Raw genomic sequence first — 14,276 nt, 5'->3', positions numbered from 1 at the left:
GGGACCCGTCGACCCCCACCACGGGGCGCAGAGGAGCGGAGAAGGCACGGAGCACCGTCCGACAGCCGAACAGGCAGGACGCCGCGACAGCGCGACCGAGGACAACCGTGCGACAACCGACGGTCCAAAACCACAACGAATTGCGACAGGGGATGAAGGTTTCTCCCATGACGAGAGTAAACCGTAAAAAGCCGTCAAACAAACGCTAAAAAAAGAATAATTGCGGGTGAGTAGTGGCAGCAGACGCGCCAACGTACACTCAACCCGGAAGTGACACCCCATCCATTATCCTCACAAAGGTCGCGGGGGGTGCTGGAGCCTATCCCAGCCGTCTTCAGGCAGTGGGTGGGGGCACCCTGAACCGGTTGCCAGCCAATCGCTGGGCACACACAGACGAACAACCATCCGCATTCACACTCACACCTCGGGACAATTTTAGAGTGTTCAATCATCTGCCATGCATGTTTTTAGAATGTGGGAGGAAACCGGAGTACCCGGAGAAAACCCACACAGGACCGCGGAGAACATGCAAACTCTACACCCTGGAGCTGGAATTGAAGGTCGACGTGCTCACCACTGCATCACCGGGCCGCCTCAAAATATAGATTGTCACAGAAGTCAATTAAAATGATGTGGTTGAAGATCAAAATTTTCAGATCTAATTGATTCTTAAAAGTTAAAGTTAAACAAAGAAACAAAAATCCAAAATATATTTTAGAAAATAAAATATTGTCAAAGAAAAAAAAAAATTCTTTTAAACGTTTGAAAAAATAGTGTGGTTAATACAATTCATACTTAAATGTAATTAATTACCCCAAAATATAATTTCAATGTGAATTCATTTTAAAACTATTAATTCTGTTCATTTGAAAAAAAATTCTATCGAAGGAATCTGCGCATATTTTACAACCACTTGGACGTAAAATTGTCGGCTAACACGACTCAAATTTATTTTAGCTTTCAAAACGTGAAGGGAACAGCTGACGGACACATGCCCTTGCGTGGAATGTTACGTATTGTGTGTGTGTGTGTGTGTGTGTGTGTGTGTGTGTGTGTGACTCACACACACGCACCGCTGGAAGTAAAAGTTAGGCGTCGCCACGGCAACGGGCGCAGGCCTCGGCTCGCCGAACCTCTGCGGATGTTGCCGTCCTCCCGCATCCGTGGGGCCGCGATGCGGCTGCGCCGAGGGCGCCCTCTTCCTCCTCATCCTCCCTCCTCCTCACTCCTCGCGCAGCTGCTCCTCCTCTCCCTCCTTTGTCGCCTCTTGTCGCTGTCGATACACACGTACACACGCACGCCGCCTCCACCTCATGAGCGCCTTCCTCATCCCTCCTCAGCCTCCTCATTCCGCATACCAATGGCCCGTGGCGGCATATGGCGTCGTGAGTCATGCCATGCGAGTCCCCTCTTCAATCACAATGCGTGTGTATGTGTAAACACGCATTGTGGGGAAAAAAAAAAGATCACCTATGAAATCACAATGATGGGGAAGGGGGGGGTGCAAACATTTGCAAATCATTTTTTCAAAATTGTTCAACCAAAATTTTCTCCAATCGGTTCAAAATTTGCCACCGCTCACCAAGGTTAAGATCAATGTCAGGTTGTTTTAAGGTCATTTGTTTATGTGGGGCGCTTTGTTTGAGCCGCCGTTGTTTTTTTTGTGAAGCGCTCAACTCGATCGAGTCAAAAAAAATTTGGGGGGGTCGGCAAGTGCGAGGTTGATCTCCGCACTTCCGCTAACTTTTCTTTGCTCCCGACTAACCTTCCTTTGATCTTCTTGTTCCGGCAGAAAAAGCCGCTTTCGGCCATCATCAAAGAAGTGTGCGAGGGGTAAGTCGCAAAATACGACGCAAAATTTACATTTCTGAAAAAAAATTTCGTCCATCAGCTAAAATGTCGTTTTGCGTGAGGCGGAAACTGCCCGATGATGATTTTACACGTGAGTGAATGAACTGTTTTTGTCGCAGCTGGTCTCTGGGGAATCATGAAAATTTTGCGCTGCAAATTGCCGACGCCACCAAATTCTACATCACTGAAAAGGTTTGTTGCATATGACACACCCCCCAAAAAAATTGTCATTTCAAAAAAAAAACAAAACATTTTCTGTGTTGTTTTTGTGTCTCAGAATCGCAACGACATCAAGAACGGCTCCATCCTGCACTTGACCACCTCTCCTGTAAGTGGCGCTGTGCTTCCCCAATTACTCCCCCCTCGTAGCCCAAAAGCGAAACAAAGCAGAGCTGCGGTGTTGTTGGATGCCACACGTGTACTCTGAAATGATCTGACCACCACCACCACGACGGCGGCGTGTGTTGACAGTACCAGATGGCGCTGCAGCTGCACGAGCGCATCCAGTCGTCCAGCATGGACGCCAAGCTGGAGGCGCTGAAGGACCTGGCCAGCGCCTCGCGCGACATCACCTTCGCCTTGGACTTCATCAACATGGACGGCATCTCGCTGCTCACCCAGATGGTGGAGAGCGGCACCGAGTAAGTCCCGCCGCGCACCTCCGCCTTTCCCGCTTCCTCGGAACGAGAACACGAGTGTCGGGACACCAGCCTGACGGAAAAGACCCAAGCAAAAAAAAAAAAAAAAAAAAAAAAATCTGCTCGTGTAGTTGTGTGTGGATGCCACAAGATGGCGTTAAATCCTTTCAAACGGAGAGGATCATCAAGCAGCACCACTGCACTTCGAAAACGTATGCACCCTTGTTACATCAACAACTTGGGTGATGAGGCTCATCATTAGCTTGCATGCTAGCCTTTACTTGTCGTTCTACTTTTTTGGGGGGGGTTAAATTTTAATATTATTACAGTTTCTGATCATTTTCTTAGAGTACAGGAATCTATTTCTTCCTAAATAAGAATAAAAGAAAAAAAATCACAATTGCTCAGTCATTCTTTGCAAATGATAAATGCCATCGCGTGCTGTTATTTTGCCTGTCTACATGTGTTGCTGAACCGCTTGCGTCCAAATATCCCCTTCTCGCATTTGATGCTTCCAAGTGGCGGAGGAGATGATTTGTTGTGTGCCAAAAGTGTTTGGCCTCTCCTGAGGCCATCTCACCCGAAGGTTACTAAGTTTTCGCCGTTTTTGCAGAGGTGGATTTTTTCCATCCATGACGGGGAGTGTCGTGTGTGTGCGCACACGGGTGTGTTTTTGGGTTGTTTTTTTTTTTCCCCCCCCCCAAGTTGTCCAATCAAGGTTTGCACATTTTGACACCTCATTCAATTGCGTTTTATGCAAATCACATCTGCTGCTGTGCTTGCATGCTACGCAGTCCAGTGGATTGCACAAGCGAAAGGCAGATGGTACCCTCCGCTGGCGCAAGCAAGCAGCCGGTTATTGATTATAATTATTATTATTATTATTATTATGATGGCAAAGTGTCAAAAGCATCGTATTGTGTGAATCTATTGCAATTTTTTTTTCATTACGGTCACAACAAAGCAGTTCATTGTAAATGGAATTCTTTAGAAGGGACTTGAGAAGTCACACATTTTTCGCTCCAGCATATTTTTTGTGAGCTTGATTTGTTCCCTTTTTTTTTTTTTTTTTTTATTGACTTTATGGACATGATTAGTATTTATCTATTTTCTAGTTCATTTTTAGTTTATTTGGGGGCTAATCTTTTTACTTTTTAATTATTTTCAGTTTCATTATTTTATGGCGTTTTCAAAGTATTTTTTTGTTTGTTTTGTTTTTGTTTGTTTGTTTTTTAATTCATAATTCAATTATTATATTTTCTTATGTTACGTGTTATTTTTATTTTTGACTTCTTTGAATGGACCTTTTTTTTCTATTTAATAATCGCGTTTGATTTTCTTATTTTCATTTGCTTTTGTCATCTTCGTCGACTTGGAGTTACTTTTTGAATTGGCTTATTTTGACTTTATTTGGCGTTTTGTCAGATTTTTTTTTTTTTTTTTCGGAGTGCCCTTTTCATTTGTTTACTTCTCGCTGCCGTCTTTTTTTTTTTTTTTTTTTGTCATATGACGGCAAAGTTTTTTAAATTTTTGTGGGTTTTTTTTTTTTTTTTTCCTTCCAGGTCATTCTTTGGCTTTTCACGCAAAGGACAACCAAGATTTATTCCTCTCCTAACAGCACGTATGATTGATCATTTGCCAATTGGCCGATGAATGAAATGTTGGTGGTCCTGTCATCGCTGTTCAGGGTGACGCCGGGCTTGAGTGTTACCATATCGTGCTGATTTCTCTCACCTTGGAAATAACTTTTCATTGTCTTTCTTCAGCTCTTTCATCGTCATCATTTCACACGATTTAACCCAGGCAGTGTCCAAACATTTTTTTTTTTTCCTCGCAAGGTTCCACACACATCCATCCATCTAAATCCGCTTCTCCTCACGAGGGTGGCAGGCTGTTGCCGGAGCCGATCCCAGCCGTCTTCGGACACTAGGCCAGGGGTACACCCTGAATGCGTGTTTTTTGGAAATGGGCTGCAAATGGCTCCCCAGACCGTAGTTTGGACACCACCATTTTGACCCTAAACTTCGTTGATGTGGGAGACGTGTGTGCAAACGGCAAAAACCTTAAAATACATTTTTTTTGATAGTATTTATCATTTTTATCAATCCCGTTACAATTCCAAATCTTGTTTCTTCAGGGAAGACGAGTGCAAGTTCGAAGAAAATGCGAATGTTTGTTTTTGTCGGAAATCGTGTCAGTGTTCTGAAAGTAAAATCTCCATTTTTATGACGGCATCCTGAATAATTGAGAGTTGATTTGTTTGCGTCGAATAATTTGACCCGCCAAATGCCATTGATGTCATCATTTATTTTTATTTCTACAAACGCCGTGAATTTTGCAAGAAAATCTTAGTATAGCTTCGAAGAACCAAGAGTCTGATTAAAAGTAAGAACTAGACATGCACACAAAATACAAAAATAAGTGCTGTTTTTTTTTGTTTGTTTTTTTACATCTGATCAACCATCAATAAAATCACCTTCACGTGGCAGCAAAACACGCTCGCCTGCATTTGAATATTTATTCATTAACTTTTGTCACTTTCTTGCCCTTTAGTCTTCGTCCATTTCCTCTGACTTTTTTTAACGATGTCAGAAATAACACAAGTGCAATCAATTCATTTCGTGTTGTTGTCATGGCGCCCCCCCCCCGCCCCCAAATGAAATGAAGCTCTGTGCAGGTTGTCGTTTGACCACCAGGTGGCACTCGTGTTCAAGATATCGCCAAATAGAGCGTTGGCCCTTCAATTTTGATGTCAACCGAAAATTGAAAAGCATAAGTTGTCCAGTGACTTTGGTCGAGACTTCTCTTCCTGTTTCTTTCCTCCTTTTGCATGACTTGGCACCCGGGAAGTCTGCTTCCGGTCTTTGACTTGCCTCACTGCTGCTTTTCCGTGTCTCTTCTCCCAACAAGCTCGGAATCTTTTCCTCGTCTGTCGCCGGCCGCTTTTGCGCCCTCGCTCGATTTCCCCATCCGGACTCTGACCGGAAACGGCAAGCGGGTCACTGATTGCTTTCGTTTCCGGCTATTCCGTTGTAGTTTCGGCGACCTGCTTTCGTTCACGCTCACGGCCTTCGTGGAGCTGATGGACCACGGCATCGTCTCCTGGGACACTTTCTCCGTGGCCTTCATCAAAAAGGTGTGGGGGGGGGGCGACCTGACGTCAATGTTGGCAACCGCATCCTCTTTTGCTTTGCAGATCGCCGGCTACGTCAACAAGGCGGCCATGGACACGGCCGTGCTGCAGCGCTCGCTGGCCATCCTGGAGTCCATGGTGCTCAACAGCCAAGACCTCTACCACAAGGTGGCGCAGGAGATCACCATCGGGCAGCTCATCCCGCACCTGCAGGGGTGAGGAGGGCGCGCTTGCACAAACGGCGGAAAGAAAGTTGGGAGAGAACCTCTCAAAAGTGTTCAGGGAGTTGAGATGTCTCCTCCAAATGTAAAGTGCGTCGCATATAAAACCCATGGGAAAAATATGATGAAATAATGTTTTAACTTTTTTTTTTTTTTTTTAAATTCTGATGCAAATGCGAGTCCGCGGGTGATCTCTATTGATTTTTTTTTTTGGGGGGGGTAATTTTATTTAATTTGTATATTTATTTTAAATTCTAATTCCAATGCGAGTTAGTGGGTGATCTTTTTTTCCTGATGCCAATATGCAAGTCCATTGGCGATTTTTTTTTTCTGATACCGATGCAAGTTCATAAGTGATCTTTTTCTATTTTGGTGGGGGGGGGGTTTCTTCATTTATTTATTTTAAATTCTGATGCCAATGCGAGTCGGTGGGCGATCTATTTATTTATTTATTTATTTTAATTTTATTTATTGTAATGTCCAAGAAAGGCAAAATGGGTCTCACAGGCACAAAAAGAGAACATTTTGTAAAAGTACCACATTTGGCAGGGGATCGAGACGGATCCATGCCACTAATAGCATCCGTGAAGAATTGAGTGCCCAAACGGATTTGTAAAAGTACATCAGCACGTTTGGCATCTGCGGGTTCACCTTTGTTGTTTGTTTCTTTTAGTGTGTTTGTTTTTTGTTTTTTAATACATTGTTCTTTTTTTGAAAGGGAGGGTAACGTTGGCACTATGTGTGTGTCCTTCCAGGACAGATCAGGACATCCAGACATACACCATCGCCGTCATCAATGCGCTCTTCCTCAAAGCTCCCGAGGAAAGGAGACAAGTAAGAACACTTGACTCCTCCTCATCCTCCTCCCGCCTTGCTTGCTTTTCGCTTGCACTTTCTAACATCCTCGTTGCGTAAGCACCGTCCAGCCGGCTGTGCGCTTTAATAATGAATGAACCAAAAGGCCGCCCCCCCCACCGACTTCCTCCCCTCCACATCTGCCAGAATGCCGCATTGGAATGACTTAACACTCTTAAAAAAAAAAAAAAAATCTTTTTTTGGTCTTCATCTTTTTGTCAACACCGCCGTCACTCTCGCTCACCTTGTGGTGTGTTTGTTGTCTTTTTTTTTTTGTTTCTGACTTTGTTTCCTCACCACGCACGACCGCAACGCGCTAGTTTGATGAGCACATTGTGGACATCCTAAATTGTCCGCTGACAGTAAGTGCGCCGCACCACGACGCGAGTTGCTGCTGTTGGTTGTCGTATCCCAAGTAGTAGCCCCTCCCTTACCAGACCTTCCTTTCTTTTTTTTTTTCCCTGCCAAAAAAGAAGAAATATATAAAAGAATAATTTCTGACAATAAAGGCATTTTTTTTAAAAGGACAAAGTAGCAGTGAAGCCTTAATTTTGTGGTTAGCAAAAATACAAAACATTGAGAATAGTTTTACAGGGATTTTTATTTTGTTGTTAAAAGTAATTCAGTAATTTCATCAAGAAAATCTGAATTTCACAGATAACGAAATATTTGGATGAATTTAAAAAAATAAGTTGAGTCATATTTTTAGGGAGCGGAAAAACATCCACAGCTTGCAGAAAAAGATTTTTTTTTTTTCATATTTAAAAAAAATGTGGGTTAAAAAAGTGTCATGAGGGGAAAATGTATGAATTCAACCCTTTGACAGACAGTGGTTACTACCCTGGACAGCTTATCATGTTATCAGGTTACAGGGTGCATGAAAGGGAAATTTGAATATTTTGAATCTTTTTTTTTTTTGGTTGTTTTTTTTTTTATAATTTTTTTGAAGACAAAAAAAATAAAAGTCCTATGTTAATGGGTTGTTAGTTGTTAGTTTTATTTATTCTTTTCTTTATGGACGGAATTTATAAGGGGCTGGGGGGATGTTTTTTTTTTCACCAGGAAGAATAAGAATATTTTGTGGGTAAAAATCTGAACTTTTTGAGCAAAAACTCTAAATAGAAAAATATCTGAGTAGCAAAGAAAAACCCCAATAAACCTAAAAAAAAATGTATCAAGTAAACAACATTTTAAATAGATCAATAATGCCCTTGACATATTGTACAATACAAAATACAGTCTAATTCAATTTTACAAGAATGATACCTTCATTCAAATGAGCTCTTCTTTTTATTTTTATTTTTTTTGCGCCACCATTTTGTTCTCATTTGTGTTCTTTTCAGTCTGTCCTCGAGACTACGATATGTGGACTGTACCCTCTCTATTTTTTTTCCGTCTTTACTTCCTGCCCTTCGTTGTCACAATTTTATCATTCCAATGTTTCAATTCAAGTTGTTTGAATTTCTCTTTGCTTATTGTCCCTTTCTGGTGTGCAGGAGATGGCGCACATCTTGGCTCAGAAGCAACTGCGCTCCATCATCCTCAGCGTAAGGCCCCGACCCGCTCGTCTCGTCTTGCTTTTATTTTTATTTTATTTTATTTTTTTGTCCGGGCTTTGTGCTGATGACATGTTTGGCTGTTATCAGAACGTGATCCGGAGCCCGATGCCCATCAACGACGAGATGGCGCACCAACTGTACGTTCTGCAGGTTCTCACCTTCAACCTGCTGGAGGACCGCATGATGACCAAAATGGACCACCAGGACCAGGTCAGCGTTTCACTTTAAGTGGGGGGGAAAAGTATTACAATCAAATCTTAAGGGGGCGGGGCTTGTGGGGGTCCTAATTTTGAGGAGGAAAAAAAAGCTCTTCATTTTCTGGAGGTGTGACAAAAAGGTTTTTATCAGAAATAAAAGTGCAATAATAGACTTGTTATTCACCGAGGGACTTTTTTTTTCTTTTTTTTTTAGATTTTTTTTTTCCCCCCTCTTTTGTTTTTAACCTAAAAATCTCTTATTTCCCACCGGGATTATGTAAGATTATCAAGCTACGGTTGTTGGGGGTGCTGTCAAAATAATGTGAATTCGTTTCTGTGAAGAGAAAAAGGATTTTTAACCCTTTCAGGGATAGTTCATGTGATCAGGTTACAGGACTCATGAAAGGGTTAATACACAAACTTTAAAAAAAAAATTTAAAAAGCGACATTTTTACCGGTGTGAACTGTTGTCAATGTTTTTGCCAGGCTCAGCGGGACATCATCTTCGAGCTCCGCCGGATTGCCTTTGACATGGACTGCGAGTCCAACAACGGCAGCAGCACAGAGAAGCGCAAGTCCATGTACACGCGCGACTACAAGAAGCTCGGATTCATCGTAAGCGTCTCGACCAACCGTGGGGTCCTACCTCAACTTGGGGAATTTTTCCAGATGACTTTTTAGGAGTCGCAAACACAAATTTGCGTTTTGAGCGAAGACAGTTGCATGTTGTGGATTTTAACCGAATCGCATTGTTGATTTATGAAAGTCTGGTAGCAGCTCAATGCAAATACATGAGGCAAAACCTCATAGACAAGCAAAAAAAAAAAAAAAAAAATAGCATCAATGTTGCAAAATTGCGTCCCCATTTTTATTTTTATTTTTTCCCCTCCTGCCCCGCAGAACCACGTGAACCCGGCTGTGGATTTCACACAGATTCCTCCCGGGATGCTGGCGCTGGACAACATGCTCTACTTTGCCAGGCACCACCAGGATGCCTACATCAGGGTCAGTCCGCCATCGGTGGCCAACTTTGTGCGCCCCCCAAAAAAAAGAAATTAATTATGATTCTTCTTTTTTGGGTGCGCCAGATCGTTCTGGAGAACAGCAGTCGAGAAGACAAGCACGAGTGTCCGTTCGGGCGCAGCAGTATTGAACTCACGAAGATGCTCTGCGAGATCCTCAAAGTCGGCGAGCTGCGTAAGTTGCACACACACACACACACACACACACACACCAATGTTGCTGGGGGTTTCACTCCACCACAAGCTCAAGTTGGACTCTAACAGCAGATGGTCTCTTTTTTTTTTTCCGACTTGCTGGCATTATTATTATTTATTGATATGTTTATTTTTGTATCCCTTCTCCATCTGCCGGGGCCGCTCCCGGCTCTCCATCTGCTGCGCTGGCGCTGCACAGCTCTCTCTCAGCAACTCGTAACGAATCTCCGTCCGTCTCTTGCGCTCCTGTCTGGAGTCGTCGTCGGGATACAAGTCGCGTTTGAACGCTCGCAACTGTCGCAGCGAAAGGGGTGTACAGTAAACGTGTAAAAACAAAACAGCAAAAAGGATGCGCTTTTTTTTTTTTTTGACAGTAAAAATTGAATATTCTGAAAAAAAAATGTATTTAAAATTTTGCAAGGACTCGGATGCTAACAAAAATACAAGCGAAAAAAAAAGTACTTAAAAAAGCATCAGGAAAAAATTGTAAATAAAGTCTTACTTATGAAACAAAAAAAATTGATAAGAAAATATTTCTTGAACAGGAACAAAAATCTTAAATCTTTTTATGGCTTTTTTTTTGACTGCTATTAAAATAAAACAATTGGCCAGGATTAAGAAGTATTTTTACAAGAATGAAAATAATTGTGCTGTTATAGCAAAATGCTGTGTAGGTATTTATGAGGGGATTTTTTTATTTTATATTGAATTTTATTTATGTTATTTATTTATTTTATTTATTTTTGACAGTAAAAATCGAATATTCTGAAAAAAGTATTTAAAAAAAGCATCAGGAAAAAATTTAAATAAAATCGTACTTATGAAAGAAAAAAATTTTGATGATAAGAAAATATTTCTTGAACAGGAACAAAAATCTTAAATCTTTTTATGGCTTTTTTTTTACTGCTATTAAAAGAAAAATTAGTCAGGATTAAGAAGTATTTTTACAAGAATGAAAATAATGGTGCTGTTATAGCAAAATGCTGTGTCATTTTTTTATTTGATATTGAATTTTATTTACTTCTTTTGTTTTTTTTTTTCTCCTAACAAGAATCAAGTAGTTTATTTATATTGGTCTGAAAACTCCTGCATAGTCTCTGGCCTGAGCAGAGACTTGGCAGCGCCACTCTCCTGCTTCCTTGACTTGGAGTGAAAGAGAAGCGAGTCGCCCGCGAGGCGCATGCCGCCACAATGAGCTGCTAAGCTCATTAGAGACAATTAGCGCAGATGTTCCCACGGTGCCTTGACGCCGGTTGGCAACATTGACATCTTTACACTTCGATTTTCACGTTGACTCATTTTGGGAAAGGGGGTAAGGGACTCAGCATAAATCCATGTTGTCTACTCTCCCGTTGAACATGTCTGTCCATTTTTGTGATTTTTTTTTTTTTTTTTAACATGAATGGGGAATCCGCATTCCAGACAGCCCATTAATTTAAAAAATGTAGGGTATTTGATTTTGATTGTACTAATTATATTTTTATGTATTATTTTAATATGGTTACAAATATTCGAGGTTAAATATTTTCAAAATACATTTGATCGCAATTTTTTAAATGTTTAATTTTACATTCTCATTGTTTTCTTGTTATTTCAGTGTCACTATTGTAGTGAAAACTTTTTTTCCCCCCCACCCCCCTGGGTTGTATTTAACCCTTTCGGGGACAGCCGTCACTACAATGGATAGCTTGTTGTCAGGTTTACAGGGTGCACGAAAAGGGTTAATGTTCCGTTTTAATGTTAATTTTCGAATCCGCTTGTCCTCACAAGAGGTCGCAGTGTTCAGTTCTATTTATTTATTTGAAATATTATTTCAATTTCAAATGTATTTGCTGTTTTGCTTTTTTCTGGAGACATTTTTGTTTGCCGAACAGATTATATTTGTTAGTGTCCTGGAGCCACCCCGTTGAGAACCACTGCATGGGATGACACTTTGCTCGGTGATACCTCTGCGCTGTTTTCTGTAGCCCGCTTACTTTATACACACACACACACACACACACACACACACACACACACACACACACACACACAGAGGGCGACTGGACCGTAAAATGGTGCTTACGTTGCTCGCTTGACACACACACACACACACACTCTTTCCCCTTGTCACAGCGGGGCATGAGTCTGGCAATTAAAGTGAGGATGACATCTTTCATGGTGTATTCATCATGTCGCTTCGCTACAAGGTGACTCTCCTTTTTATATACACGTGCACGCACATACACACACACACACACACACACACACACACTGGACATTGGCAGATGTCAGGGGTGGCGCTGTGCCCGCTGAAGTAACCCCCCTGCCCCCACCCGCGCCCCTGCAGGCTTCATTTGCATGGTGTCCAGCCCACTAACAAGCTGACATCATACATTTATTGGCCCTGAGGAACACGCGGGCACAAAAATAGACTTCCACTCGGAGGACAGCAAGGACCCGCTGACCTCAGCCGAGGCACGCACGTCCGAAGAGGAGCAGTTGATATCTGCGAATTGTATCTATTTTTTTTTTTTTGTATTGTACGTGTTGGTTGCCGTTTATACAGAAGAGCTCTGCAGTAAATTTAGATGGAAGGGGCTTTGTCTAAGCAGGAGGTCTCCAAAGTCTGCCCCCCCGATCCCATTAGCTTAATGCTAACACATAATGCAAAATACCACAGATGGGCTGTCAAATTGCATCAATGTCATCGTTGTTAAGGGTTACATATTTCAACACGTTGGCGCAACATATGCAGAAAGATAGCAATATCCACATGAGTATATTCTTTATCCTCTGCGAAGAGTATTAGTATAATCGTGCCTATTCAATTGAAACAATTGACTTTTTTTTTAACCACTCTACTGCATTAGGTCTTTACTTTGTTTTTGTTTTTTATGAAAGAATAATATTTTTGAGCGGCATTTTGCAGATTAAACAAATATGTAACAAAAAAGTGTCTGGAACGGACGGATTAATGGCATTTAGAATTCATACAGCGGGCGAAGATGATTTTTGAGACCTGAACGTTTTGACTCCCGAGATTCCGTGCAGTTGTGAATGTGACCCAATGTGTGTGCTTGTTGTTCTGCAGCCGGCGAAAACTGCCACGACTTTCACCCCATGTTCTTCACGCACGACCGTTCCTTCGAGGAGTTCTTCTGCATCTGCATCCAACTGCTCAACAAGACCTGGAAGGAAATGCGGGCCACCAGCGAAGACTTCAACAAAGTGAGTCGTCCACCGGAGACGATCGATACGTGTTTTTTTTTTTTTGAAAAGCCAGCCCCTTCAAAGCCAGTTTCACTGTGAACTAGGCAATTTGGTAGGCATGCCCATCATGAGTAGACCCACAAAAAAGCCATGTAAAAGATTTCAGGAAGTCACCCATTTTGGCAATCATCCTGGCTCGGTGGCATCCCACTAATTATTTTTTTAAATTCAGCCTTCAAAGACATTGTCACTCACCCGCATGAAAATCGGTTGGGAAATCTATCACGAGAAGACCCACAAAAAAAAAAAAAAAAGTCTCAAGAAGCCATGCCGAAAAACACAGTGGAAGTCTGCCATTTTGGTTTTGAGCAACCATTTTGGCTGGATATCATCATTCTCCACAATTGTTTCCTCTTTCATCTAGAACTGCTTCAAACAAGCCGTATGCAGGAATAGCGCTTACGATTGCAGGACTCTCCGTGTCTTATGCAATGTTTTGTGTGTGTGATATTACCGTATTTTGTTATTTTACGTTCTGTCAAGCGCTTTTGTTTCAGCTGCAGCGGTTATTTATGAAAATGCTATTTAAATAATGATGTCTTGCATCAAGGCATTTGAACTGGAAAACAAACGTTGGTAGGCATGTCCATCACGACAAAAATGTCCCCAAAAGCCACGTCAGAAAAGACATCAGGACGGCCATTTTGGATTAAAGTGCCATTTGGTATTATAAAAATCCTTCTCCGATCGTTAACCCTTCCATGCCCCCTGTAACCTGATAAGCTGTCCACCGTAGTAACAGCTGCCCGCCTGGAAAGGGTTTAAAAAAAAAAAAAAAAAAAGTCAAGATAGAATTTGGTAGTCCTCTCTATCATCAGTTGACCCACCAAAAAAGTCACAAGAACCCAAAGCCAAAAAGACAGTGGAAACCTTTCGTTTTGATTCGAAGCAACTATTTTGAGACCGGGTGGCCACCATGTCGATTGTGAATCAGTTCCCAACTGTATCTTTGTCATTCACCCAAAAATCAACCAAATTGGGATTTTAACGACGGTCACTCCAGTGGACGGCTTATCATGTTTACCAGGTTACAGGTTATCATCATTGCCGCGTGAGGGGGTTGATACAAATGAATTGCCTCTACAGGCTGCCAATCATGCTTTTCAACGGCGGCAAGGACTCGGATGCTAACAAGCGACCGCCAGGCAACCGTAGCGGTTGCCATAGCGACCGTCCTCCAAATACGACAGCAATTGGTTGACGCCGTATGGGCCTGCGCGCCGCGTTGTATTGTCACCATGTTTCTGCGAGCGTCTTCATCTTTCCTCCCCTCCCTCCATCTCCTCTATGATGTAGTGACTCCCCCCCCACCCAACCCCCACCCTCCCACACACGCACGCACGTCATGTGATC

At 42.2% G+C, this 14,276-nt stretch overlaps 1 protein-coding gene across 5 annotated transcripts in view; it reads left to right on the top strand.

Annotated features, from left to right (window-relative positions):
* elmo1 (engulfment and cell motility 1 (ced-12 homolog, C. elegans)) overlaps window positions 1-14,276 on the top strand; it is a 25,632-nt gene that overhangs the window by 4,471 nt on the left and 6,885 nt on the right. For 4 of the 5 annotated variants that reach the window (XM_019859827.1, XM_019859809.1, XM_019859837.1 and 1 more), the window contains 13 exons: window positions 1,793-1,833; window positions 1,971-2,043; window positions 2,129-2,179; window positions 2,323-2,492; window positions 5,526-5,625; window positions 5,686-5,837; window positions 6,599-6,677; window positions 8,195-8,245; window positions 8,345-8,467; window positions 8,941-9,069; window positions 9,355-9,459; window positions 9,543-9,651; window positions 12,745-12,881. In XM_019859827.1, coding sequence (XP_019715386.1) covers window positions 1,793-1,833; window positions 1,971-2,043; window positions 2,129-2,179; window positions 2,323-2,492; window positions 5,526-5,625; window positions 5,686-5,837; window positions 6,599-6,677; window positions 8,195-8,245; window positions 8,345-8,467; window positions 8,941-9,069; window positions 9,355-9,459; window positions 9,543-9,651; window positions 12,745-12,881 — 1,320 coding nt within the window. The remainder of the gene's footprint in view (window positions 1-1,792; window positions 1,834-1,970; window positions 2,044-2,128; window positions 2,180-2,322; window positions 2,493-5,525; window positions 5,626-5,685; window positions 5,838-6,598; window positions 6,678-8,194; window positions 8,246-8,344; window positions 8,468-8,940; window positions 9,070-9,354; window positions 9,460-9,542; window positions 9,652-12,744; window positions 12,882-14,276) is intronic. The other variant, XM_019859846.1, reaches the window with a different exon arrangement.

The sequence above is a fragment of the Hippocampus comes genome, unplaced genomic scaffold (assembly GCF_001891065.2).
Source record: "Hippocampus comes isolate QL1 unplaced genomic scaffold, H_comes_QL1_v1.1 scaffold148, whole genome shotgun sequence".
Classification (NCBI taxonomy): Eukaryota; Metazoa; Chordata; class Actinopteri; order Syngnathiformes; family Syngnathidae; genus Hippocampus; species Hippocampus comes.
Note: the sequence above shows the minus strand (reverse complement) of the source record. Positions and strands in the feature narration are given on the sequence as shown.